The sequence below is a fragment of the Leiobunum rupestre genome, chromosome 5, assembly GCF_980474605.1.
Source record: "Leiobunum rupestre chromosome 5, qqLeiRupe1.1.hap1, whole genome shotgun sequence".
Taxonomy (NCBI): domain Eukaryota; kingdom Metazoa; phylum Arthropoda; class Arachnida; order Opiliones; family Sclerosomatidae; genus Leiobunum; species Leiobunum rupestre.
Window position 1 is genome coordinate 64,472,178 of NC_143388.1, and position 12,906 is coordinate 64,485,083.

The following is a 12,906-nucleotide window of genomic DNA, read 5'->3' on the forward strand; positions in this document are numbered from 1 at the left end:
GCTCTATGACATTCATCAAATATAATCAAATTAATTTTGGAGAGCGGTATGAAACCATGAATTAAAACATTTTTGAATACTTCAGCGACCATAACCAACACATTATTTTTAGAAAAATGCTCAACCCATTGTTCTTTTGACCATAGATCAACACCCATATCACCGAAAAATCCATTAACTACTAAATCAGTGTGCTCCTGAATTACATTTTTTTGTTGTTCAACAAGAGGTACTGAAAACACATAACAAAAATTTTAAATGTGAATTCAGTTTTCTGATAAAATAAATTATCTGGAAACACTACATTACCAGTAGGCACAAGAAATATGCTTCGTTTCCCGCCTTCCTCAAATGACATTCTGATCTGATGTGACAGTTCCTTAATTAACATTACTCCAATGAAAGTTTTACCAGTACCAGTTCCCAAACAGGCGACAATGTTATCTTTTATAGCAGCATCGAAAAGCTCTAGCTTTAAATTAAAATTGAACTGAGTAAAAAAGTATAACAATATAAAAGTTTTAATTTTTGGTATTTACTTGATAATCCCTAGGTTCTAACCCTGTATATCCAGACATACTGCTTCAATACAAATTGAGTGGTGTCACCACCGTACTAAAGCAATGAAAATTAGTGGTGGAAGTGGTCAGACTCCGAACGGCAAGTTACATTACAAATGACTAGATCAAAAGCAAAACTAAAACTAAATCACGCGCTTATGTTTCTAATGCACACGTCACCACAAGCGCGGAGAGTGGACTGATTCGAAGTGACGTCACATTCTAAGTGGCGTATAGAACGACGGCGCTAGAACCATAGAAATCTCATAGGTAACTAGAATGCTGCCGCCTACGGCCGAGCTTGACGCCAGTTTGTATCATGATGTTGGTGGGTGTTGAGTTTGTGGTGTTTGTGTTATGACGGTTATGGGTGTTGTGTCTGTTGAGTCTGTTGTGTTGGTGTTTGTTGAGTCTGTTGTGGAAATTAAAAATAAGAAAAAACCACTGTTGTACAATTTAAATGGTTTTATTATAAAAACAGCTACGGCCGTTTCGACGTTAAACACCAGCGTCGTCATCAGGCTAATTAACAATTAAAACAATAACAAGATCTCGTCTGAGGCGATAGACAGAGTAAATACAATTAGAGTAACACTCGCAGTGAGTTAACCGTCAGGATAAAACCACAAAAACCGATGTAGAACGAGAAACCACCACACGGAATATATTAGCGTTTGGAATTGAACAACAAACCATATTGTGACACCAATTCGTTCGCAGGGCCATCTATGTTATTAATGAGTTTGTTTTCTATTTTCAATTTGATGATTTACACCGATTCCCTAATATTTAGTTTGAAAGGGTTATGTTCCCTCGTGATTAATTTTACTTGCTCCGTATTAATGGAGTGTAAAGGACCCCCCAATAAATGTCCTACAATCGCCTTGGGCCTTTTGAGTCTTAAGTCTGATTCGTGTTCTTTAATTCGAGCTGCTAGACATCGTTTAGTTTGTCCAATGTAACCCATTTGGGATTCACATCGAAGCAGATAAATACCGCTTTCTTCAAGTTTGGTGGCGCTGTCCTTTCTAGTTGGAAATACATTTGCAATTTTATGTATGGGTTTGAATATGGGTTTTACTCCATTGTTGTAGCAAATATATCCAATTTTTTTCCGTAAGGGTGCTAAACGGTAGTACAATGATGTCTTTTTTATCGAAGGGTTTAAGTTTTGTATTGTTGAGGGTTTTAGATTTGTTTTATACATAATTAATGATTTTTGATAAAAAATTTAGATCAAAACCTCTGTTTATAGCTAGTTGTTTAATGAAATTAATTTTATAATTGAACTCGTTTTGGTCACTACAATAATTTAGGGCTCTTTCCGTATATGTTAAACAAGTTGGCAAGCTTGCCAAAATATACCTCTCCTCGGAAGAATTTGTCCTAGGGCGTATTAACAACTGGACTCGGCACTCAACGATATTTCGCAATATTCAAAGCATCCGCCTAAAAACGTAGACCCGGTTCTATCCGAACCAGTAGAATATTTTTACCTCTCCGAGGGGACAAAGTCCCCTAGGAGGGGTTATACAACGACCGTGTCTGTCTGTGGGTCTGTGGGTAGGTCTGTGTGTCTGTCAGGCCTGCGAACGCGTTCGCATTTTCGGTGCAAAGTGTAATCACTGCGTACGCAGTTTCTCGAGATCTCTGCGTTCGCAGTTGCTAGTAATTAGGGAACAAAGTCGAAAAACCGTGTTTGCAAAACCACCGTGGGACGGTGAGCGTTAACGGATTAATTTGCATTCGGGGTTGGTTTGGTGGTTTTTTTTCGTCAACGCTCGCCGTCACGACAGGTTTAATTCAGTGGTTTGGATATTTCGCTATTGTAATGTTTATGTGTAGGGTGGTAATGTTGTGTTATTGTTATGACGTTTGTGGGTGTTGAGTTTGTGGTGTGTATGTACGGGTGGTATCTCTCCAACTCTTTCTTATTGACTTTTGGGACGGACCGAGTGCTGAGTGTAATGCTACCTCTCAACATCCAATGGCAGGGTTTCCACCAATTGTTCACGGTATTCGTCTTAGTATCAATTTCGATCGCATCGGGCGGGTTTCGAACCCGAGACCGCCTGTTTGACAGGCGGACGTTCTACCACAGAACCACCGACACTTATTACGTTTCATTGAAAATTAGACCTTCAGCTTTATCGAAAGCGTATTTAATAGAGTACGAAATTTTGGTTTAATTGAAATAGAGCAAGATTTCGTGGAAGATTTAAATTATTGCATCGAAGAAATTCTAATTTAGCGATTTCTCATTTGATTAAAAACAAATGCGTCACCCAGGTTTCGAACCCGGGCCGTTCAGTTAGGCAGTCGAGCGCTCTACCACAGAACCAACGATAACTTCGAGCTATACTGCAAATAAGACACTCATTGTAAGCATAATAGTTAACAAAGTCTTGAATTTTTTTACGAATGAAATTGTGAAGGCCTAATGTGGTTTTTTTACGAAAAAATTATAAAGACTTAATCTTGTTTAATATAATAAGTTGCTTTATTTCAATTTGGTACTTTTGTTTAGGGTTTTTTTAATGAATGGAGTTAAAGATTTTTTCTTCTATTATTTGACGTTTTATTTTTGCGGTTGTATATTTGTTTTATCTTTTATTCTTTTAAAATTATTTACTTCTTCCGCAAAATGGTTCATTTTTTGGAGGAACCTTTTTACTTATTTTTTGTGTATTAATGTTTTGAGAACCTTTACGTTTGGGAAAGGATAATTTTTGACGGAACCTTCAAAGTGTATACGTCGCATTTTCAAAATATTTAATGGTCAAATCTTGTTTTAGCGCAGTCAGCAGATAAGATAAAGGGTAGAACCCGTTAGTTTTTTGTAATTTATTTAGTTTTTTCAGTCGTATATTCTTATCTGTTAGGTTTAGCGTATTGGTTTTCAAGCTTAATAATTCATTTATTAACAACATATCGAGTTGGTTTGGTTTTCATCTCGGTCGTAATTTATTTTAAACGTTTTCTCGGCTGATTAAGATGGTTAATGCAGTTCATCAATTGGGTTCGTTTGTGTTTATTTATAAAGAACCCTAACTATTCCCTCTGCGGTCATTTATTGATATACGTTTAGTCAAGTGGCTTTCTGTGCTTTGTGAATGGTAAGTTTTTCGCTTCTTGTTAATAAGTTTTTTGGTGGTGTGGATATTTGGATATCTACGATTCCTAATGCAGTCATTGATATCCTGGGTGTGCGAGTCATTATATGATATTGGAAATTGGACGGTTTTGGTCTTTTTCATGCGGTATGTGTCACAACGTCAACAGGATGGTTCCGACAGTCTACGAGTCGTCCACTACCAGATATCTACGGTATCTTGATCGGGCGAACGTTGAAATAAAATGAGCGTTAACTATGCGGCAAGTATTTCGTAAGCGACAAAAATACAAATACCCTCTGTAGATATTTCTTTCATTAAAATTGGCTTCGTATTATATTTAACTGCTAAACTTGTACCGTAAATAGGGTTAAAGTCAATAGCTGTTTCAATAAAAAAAACGTCAGTCACTCGGACAAATATGCGATAGAGCAACGGGACATACAACATCGTAACTTTAGTCTCTAATTTAGTCTTTGGATTTAGATTTTCATAGTGCAGGGCTACCAGCCAGGTGGGTTACCGCCAAAATAATTTCGCAGATCGCAGTCTGTCAAAGGCCTATTGTGTGTTGATAAGTAATTTGAATATTCGTATGATTTTGATTTCAGTCTAAGTTTAATTACATTAAATTACGTTCGGAATGCCTAAAAATATTAATTGGTCGAGGGGTAATACCTGTTGTGTTCCTAATTGCCTTAGCAATACAATGTCATCTCATGGTATAAGCTTTCATCGCTTTCCGAAAGAAGAAGTAATAAGAGATGAGTGGGTGAGAAGAATAAGATTTGTCTCGCATAAACTTATCGATAGTAAATCACCAATAACCAAACGTAGGTTAAGTGGTAATACACCATTAAAAGATACCATTACTTGGATGCCTTCTAAAAGACAGTTAGTTTGCGGCCTTCATTTTCGAAAAGACGGTGTTAAACAAAAACAAGACAAGTTTCCGGTATTCATTGGGAACTACACCTTTCCAGAGCACATATCTACCATAAGGGAACGTGAAATGTTTATTCCTGAAGTTGGGGCAAACGTAACAGTTGGCTTTGATAAACCCAAAGAAGATTTTTTGAATAACGTGTGTTCATATTCTTGGGTATCTGATGTCAATGACTGTAATGACCATACGTATCACTTAACAAACTGCCCGATACAGGGAAAACATCGACATCTTTTATCTAATAACAGCAGAAGCAGTGAAGGCCAAATAGCTCTCTTAGAGGAACAGTTGTCCGAATGCCAACAAGAAGTAATTGAACTTCGTAAAAGAATATCTACTTTTGAAAGCTTATTGCGTGATAAGGATGCTGTTATTGAAAAAAATGCTGTGCGTGATAAGTTTTCTTTTGGAAATATTGCCAAAAATAAACAACAATTAAAGTTCTACACTGGCTTTCATACTGAAGAAGATTTCAATGCTTTCTATGACTATCTGAAAGATGATTTCCCAAAATTACATTTTTACAATAGTGCTAAAGGTTATGTGCGTAAGCGACCAAGAGACGAGTCTAGCCAAGGTAGAGCGCCCTTATTGGATTTCAAGAATCAGCTGTTTTTAGTTTTGTGTCGTATAAGAGTAGGGTTATTAGAAGAAGACTTTGTGTAAGTACACAAACGGTTTGTAATATTTGGGTAACGTGGGTAGATTTTTTGTACAGAAGATTAACACGAATACCGATATGGCCATCTCGCAAGATTGTGGACGAATTTATGCCAGACGCATTTCAAGAGTTATACCCTTCAACTCGGGTTATTATTGACTGTTCAGAACTATTCATAGAGAAACCAAACCACTACACAACCCAAAGTGATACGTACTCGCAGTACAAAAAACACAACACGGCTAAAGGCCTACTAGGCATCGCACCTAATGGATTTGTGACGTTTGTTTCCGATTTGGCACCCGGTAGGATTTCCGATAAAGAAATTACAATGGACAGTGGATTGATGGATAAGTTAGATAAAGGAGATAGTTTAATGGCTGACCGAGGTTTCATCATAGAAGAGGAACTGGAACAACGGGGCGTTAAATTAAATATACCACCATTTCTAGGAAAAAAAAAACAACTCTCGAAAGAAGAAATTGAGAAAACTCGAAAAATTGCTAATTTGCGTATTCACATTGAACGAGTAATAGGAGAAATAAAAAATAATCGAATTCTTAAATATGTTTTCCCCAACACTATGCACGACCAACTTAACAAAATTTGGATGATATGTAGTTATTTAACTAACATCATGAACGAACCGCTGCTTGATAGAAAAGAGAAGAAAACACCTGAAAATGATACATCACCTGATGACGAAACTGAGGGTCCATCAAATACTCAAGAAGGCCATTGAAAAATATTACATGTAATGTATGTTGAAAATAATTTTTAACAAATTAGTTTTTTTATAAAAAATATATTTAATTTTCGTAATAAAAGATCATTAGCACCTAGTATTTGGACGGTTTCATTTGTTTATCACTTAACGCTTTTGCACAAAATGAGTGTAATAAAAATAACATAATTTAGGAACAATTATTTGACTAAAAAGATTTTCATCAAATCTTATTCTTTGGCAAAAAAAATCTTCTCCGGAAACTATAAAGAAGTCGCACCATTTGTAACCAGTAACTCCAAGCTGCCCTTGTACTTGATAATAGTAATTATGATTTTCTTTTAGAGCTAAACTACTATCTTTGTTAATTTTCAAACATGGGGCGTGCTTTTGTCCGATAGCTTCTTTTATTGATAGGCCTAGCTGTTTAGCTTTTGAGAGAGTTTTTATTTCGATTAATCCGTATTCGTTGATACTACTATCAAAGCATAAGCGATCAGGGGAGGCTCCAATTATTGGTAATGATGGATTAACGCAAAATCCAATCTTGAACGTTCTTACTAATCCACCCTTGTTAGTTTCATACATAGTAATAGCATTCGCTTCGTTATTAATACCTTCTTGAACGTAAGCGTTTCGACTCAGATCTGCTCCCTTTCTGATTGTTTCAACATATTTTTCAGTTACAGCTTTTTGCCTCTTAATTATTTCTCCAAATTTTGATGCGGTGATTCTAATTTCTCGCTCAACTTCCCACAACTGCCAATTTTCTGATTTTTTATCCGATTGGTCCCGTGTTAGACGCTCCAGTTCTTTGGCCTGTTCTAGCGTAATCAAACAGTTCGCAGGGAATAACATATCTTGATGAGCGATGTTTGGAAAAGGTATTTCGTTTCTCTGAATTTCTAGTTCATTGCTCGTAATCGAATCATTTGCTTCTTTTCGATCACCAAATTCTGGAGTAATAGGTCGATCTGTTGGTGTGAAGTCTCTTTCCGAAAGAATTTTTTGAAACATGGGTCTACGTTGCCCGAAAGCCTGACAAAAATTTTTCATTCTAATATTCAATTTTTGATTATCTTCAGCCAACTCAATATCACTTAGCTTTGGTAGGGAAGAATACTTTGAGGTACCGTTTGTGCGCTTTTTATCAGAAACGTCTGATATACGATGTTTAAGCTTATGCCTCACGAAGTTTAATTTAGAAAATGTTTTGACTTGAAGTTTAGACGTTTTTGAGGTTTGATTTCCCCACTGTCTTTCACCTTCGGTACATGAAACATCATCTTGAATGTAGATTCGTTTATCGACTTTGCAGTCCCAGAGATAAAATAGAATGGCACTCACGTGTTTACAAACACCAGCAGTACCGCAGGGACATTGACAATGCGCAAGATTAACGTCTCCTCTTACGTTATCAAGACTAATTTGAACTACATATTCCTTTGAGCTGTAGGATGACGTGACAATGCATTTCACATAAATGGAATCTTCAATGCGACACAAAAAAACACTTCTAACTTTGCCCGCTTTCACCATTCTGTTTCCGTCCTCTAAATGTTTGGTAGCCTTGTTTCGATTGAAATAATCAAAAATGATGTTGATACTGTATTGTTTAGGGAGATCTTTCAATTGCTTGGTCCAAGGACCTTTTGTGAAATTTTTCTTAAAAGGAGCTAGTTTTTTGCTAGGTGTTAAGAGTTGCTCTTCATTTGAGTTGGACTTTGTTTGAGTCGTAGTTTCTGGCTCTGGAAGATCTAATTTTCTTTTGGCTGAAGGTGTGTTCGATTTATTTCGCGGACTTTCTCCCAAAACAATTCTTATTTCTGGCGTAATTCCAGTCTTAGGAGATTTAGGACTAAATAAATTTTCTTTTACACTATGGCCTGTAGGTTGTAGGCCTAAAGTTGTCTGTGATTTCGGTTTGCAAAGCTTTGGTGTGTTTAAAACGTTCTCCATGTGAAATTAAATTCTAGGCCTATATTAAAAAAAAGATAACGTTAATAATTATATTTAAAAAGATGACGAAAAGAAAATTTAATTCTTACCTTAAATCAAATAGTTTAGGAGACGAACGGTCACGAACCAGGCATCGCCGAGGCCCTAAGCGGAAGCGAGCGAGCTAAGAAAAGGACTACCAACCATTTTACTTAGCTAAAGCCGTGAATAGAGTAAACAAAGTTTGCATTCGGTTGAACCGAACTCCGAAGCCATTCAACCAACCAACCGAAATTTTTATACAGTCTTTCCTCTCGCAGAAAAGTCGGGGGGGAAACAAGAGAGAGAAACTTTTATTGAAACAGCTATTGTGCATTGTTTTAGTACGTCTAACTCACTGTTGTAACTACTTAATTTATAATATTCTGAATAAATTAATCTCGGTTGTTTCGTCTCAATTATTTTAATTCAAATTAAAATTTTATACCGGGCGGGATTGAACCGGGATTACGTTATTAGTAAATAACTCTGAATTGGGGAGATATAACTTTGAGGGTCATCTCGAGAAACTAATACCGCTAGTTGTATTTTAATTTTGATTGTGTTGAGCTTTTGGGCGGTATTGTTGGCTTTAATTATCATTTTTTCGTGTGAAGTGGTTTAAAGAAGGTTTTCTGTGTTGTTATATCGTAAGCGATAAAAATACAAATACCCTCTGTAGATATTTCTTTTATTAAAGTTTGCTTCGTATTACATTTAACTGATAAAAAATTTCTGTAAATAGGGTTAAATTCAGTTGTGCGTTGTTCTAGTTCGTCTTAACTCACTGTTGTAACTACTTAATTTATAATATTCTGAACAAATTAATTTCGGTTGTTTCGTTTCAATTATTATAATTCAAATTAAAATTTTATACCGGGCGGGATTGAACCAGGATTACGTTATTAGTAAATAACTCTGAATTGGGGAGATATAACTTAGAGGGTCATCTCGAGAAATTAATACCACTAGGGACAATGCTTCCGAGGAGAGGTATATTTTGGCTTGCCAACTTGTTTATTATAATTATAATTAATATTACAAATATTATTGCCTTTTACAAATTTCCAATATCGTAGAACAAAAAACCAACTTTACACTCAAAACGTTATTAAATTAACAAAGCAACAAAATGAGAAATGGAAAATTCTAAATTTTAAATTATTCGAACGCTCACGAAACGTAAAATATACGTGCAAGAAACTATTTTATAGACAAAAACCAACCCTTTGTATTATATATCTTAAAAAATAAAATGTATATGGAAAACCAAAGTTAAAGCGAAAACCAAAACTATAAGTGAAAGCACTAATAAAAACTGCGTGGGCTCATGACGACAACCCAACGAAGCCGATAGAAATCAATGCAAATAAAATAAGTAACAAAAAGGTTCCAAATGAAATAAGTGACAAAAAGTAAATAATCTTAAAAGAATAAAAGATAAAACAAATATACAACAGCAAAAATAAAACGTCAAATAATAGAAGCGTAGCGCGGGTCAACTTTCTCGTCACGGTGCTGCGAACGACCTTTTAAAACGCGCCCTGGTCTCCGCTGGAGTTCCGTGCATCCTGGAGCCGCCGGGTCTTTCGCGTGATGACGGAAAACGCCCAGACGGATTAACCCTGGTCCCTTGGTCGGGCGGGAAATCCATCGTCTGGGACTTCACCTGTACCGACCCTCTGGCGTCCTCGTATTTGGCCTCTTCTTCCTCAGCCCCTCTCTGGGCGGCTACCCAGGCTGAACAAAAGAAGAAAGTCAAATACGAGGCCCTCGAGAGTCGATACAAGTTTAAGGCCGTCGCCATCGAAACCCTCGGCTCCTTCGGTCGGGACGGTTTGGCGTTCATACATGCCATCGGGCGTCGAATTCGTAAGGTTACCGGCGAGCCGCGATCGGTGGAATTTCTCTCCCAAAGAATTGCTATTGCGGTTCAAAGAGGGAACGCAGCATCAGTTCTTAACTCGTTCCCCCCGGGTGCTTCGCTTGCCGATTACCTGGCAACATTGTGCTAATTTCTTTTATTTCTATGTAACTTTGTTTAAGTGCTTATAATGAATAAAAACTTTTAGCTTTTAAAAATCTTGCTCTATTTCAATTAAACCAAAATTTCATATTCTATTAAATACGCTTCCGATAAAGCTGAAGGTCTACTTTTCAATGAAGCGTAATAAGCGTCGGTGGTTCTGTGGTAGAACGTCCGCCTGTCAAGCAGGCGGTCTCGGGTTCGAAATCCGCCCGATGCGATCGCAAATTGATACTAAGACGAATACCGTGAACAACTGGTGGAAACCCTGCCATTGGACGTTGAGAGGTTGCCAAAACACTCAGCACTCGGTCCGTCCCAAAGTCAATAAGAAGGAGTTGGAGAGAACGCACCCATAACAATTGGCGCGACGGTGAGCGTTAACGAAAAACAAACGCAACGTTATCGCAAATTTAGCCGTTAAGGCTTACCGTCACACAGTGGTTTTGCCAACCTTTAAACTGCTAAAACGGTTATTCGACTGCGTACGCAGTGATCCAAGAAACTGCGTACGCAATGATTACCCTTTGCCCCGAAAATGCGAACGCGTTCGCAGGCCTGACAGACAGACCCACAGACAGACAGACTGACACGGTGGTTGTATAACCCCTCCTAGGGTACCAAGTCCCCTCGGGCGCTGCGATAGAAAATGTTTTTTTTAATTAAAATTTCTAGAAATTTTTCTCCCTTATTCTTTTTCAACTGTGAATGTGATATTTATATTAATTAATATAAATATAACTTACCAGCAATTGTTCACGGTATTCGTCTTAGTAACAATTTGCGATTTATTAGTGCCGACTGGTAATCAAACCCGAGTCTGCTGCGTGCAAGATATTCACTCTAACCACTGAGCCACCTTCGTTTGTTTACCTACGGTGTTTTTCGAAGTTATAACGTTAGGTACTGTAATTTTTTCTACATCATTTTAAATATTCATAAAATATATAAATCTTATATTTAATTAAATATTTATAAAATATATTAATCTTATATTTAATTAAATATTTGAATTATTTATTATTTCGAAGATCTTTGAAAAGACGGATATTAAAGATATTGGTCTATAGTGGCAAGCCCTTCATGCCACGCGAGGCAACAGCTCCCTAAGCTCACTATTGCCGTTAACCTTAACAAGTTTTATGGAATGGGAAACCGAAGAGCTCGGGTCAGATAGTAGGTAGCTGGCTGGCAGAAATATGAAGAAAATGATCGAAACAAAATTAATAAGTTTCTTTCACGAAATTTATAATCGCTTTTTAAGTGGCGAAAGAATACTGCATTCCAAAAGGTTTTGAATATTTAGGTATTTTGCTATTGCTTTTGGTTCAAGATGCCTTTTTCCGTAAAGCAGGTTAAATTACGGTACATATTTTAATTTACATAATTATGGGAAAGCGCGTTATATTTAAGTAATGCAAAAGAATTAAATAACTTGCCGATAGCCGGAGTAATGTAAAATAGTAGAATATCGTAAGCGGCTATTTTAGGGAAATTTTTAAAATTCTTGACTAATAAATACACGTTTTTAGACGATATGATGATTTGAGAATAATCGAGAGTTTTGTGTTATTTTCTTCGAAAATTCGCCATTTAAGAGCAAAAATGCGTTTCCTTTTCCACCATCTAACGGGACCAGGGTGAAAATAGGGGATTTGGGCGCAGAGGTGGGCAAAAATTGTGAGCAGCTGTCCAACATGAACGCTCATAATTTTTTACCTTGATTTTTCAAGTGAGCGAGTGTTCACGACAGGCGATCTTATTTTATCTAACTTCAACTGAGCAAGCTCAGGGTGAACGCCGAATAGTTTTTTCACTGGCTGATAAATCACGGCGCGGTGAGCGAGATCGGCCGATCAACGGGCTAATCTTTTCACTTTTAAGCGATAATCCCTCTAGCGGCGCGGCAGTTTTTCAGTTGAAAGCGAATAGCGGGGCGTCGAGAAATATCTTCCAGATTGACGGAATTGGATGTTCGTTTTGAAAACTAGTAGAGGGCGAATCTTGATCACGCTGAGGAATGGCGTGGTTTTTTCATCGAATATCGTTCACCGGGAGGCGAACCTTCATTGAAAATATTTGGTTTTCTCATCGATTTGTCTATTATTTTTTTAATAAGTGGCCGTTCGAATAATTGTTTACACATCGATTTGTCTATTCTAAAATTGGAAATATCTAGGCGGTAATAGAAACATTACTGTGATACTTCAAATATTCCACACTTTATAATTGTTAAGCCTAGTTCACACTGTACAATTAATTGGGCCACTTAATTGTATCCAACTATTCGTAAGCCTGACAATTGTATAGTGTGAACGGAAAAAGTGGGAACAATTGTTACAATTGTCCTGTTCATTGTATACAATTTTCTTCCATAAAATTAGTTTCATACAATTAAGTGGGCCAATTAATTGTATAGAGTGAACTGGGTTTAGAAGACAGTGGCATTATTGGTTCTTTTTGTGATTGTTGTCGTCTCCCCCACTCATCCCGGAAACGTGACAATGGTTAACTTGTTCTTTATCATTGTTCGGAATGAATCGGAACCAACAATGCAAAATATACGATAAAAAATAAAAAAGTTCTGGAAACAAAAATGTAATGTACACACAAAATAAAGTAGCCCATGGACATGATTTTTAAAGTGCTTAATAACGCCATTACGGGCTATCAAATGCCACCCAAGGAAACCTTGAACTCCCAAAGGGAAGCTAATTTTGCCGCTAGAAGGCACAGCTGACAAATTTTTTATCGGTTAATCACTGTTAATTTTTATTCCAAATATGCAAACATTACTTAAATGATAGCGGTGTTTTTTTGTTTTTTTTTTCATTTCGCCGATTATTCGGTGTTTGGATAAACTGTACCCTTTTCAGGAGCGGACTGACCCTATACCACG

At 36.9% G+C, this 12,906-nt stretch overlaps 1 protein-coding gene across 1 annotated transcript; it reads left to right on the top strand.

Moving 5' to 3' along the window:
- The first annotated feature begins 5,389 nt into the window (after positions 1-5,389).
- Positions 5,390-6,022, top strand: LOC149945598 (uncharacterized). Its single transcript, XM_090176625.1, has one exon. The coding sequence runs from the start codon at positions 5,390-5,392 to the stop codon at positions 6,020-6,022; it is 633 nt and encodes a 210-aa protein (XP_090032751.1).
- The last annotated feature ends 6,884 nt before the right edge of the window (positions 6,023-12,906 follow it).

Coding starts and splice junctions, on each gene's coding strand:
- LOC149945598 (XM_090176625.1), top strand. CDS start 5,390: ATGCCAGACGCATTTCAAGAGTTATACCCTTCAACTCGGGTTATTATT.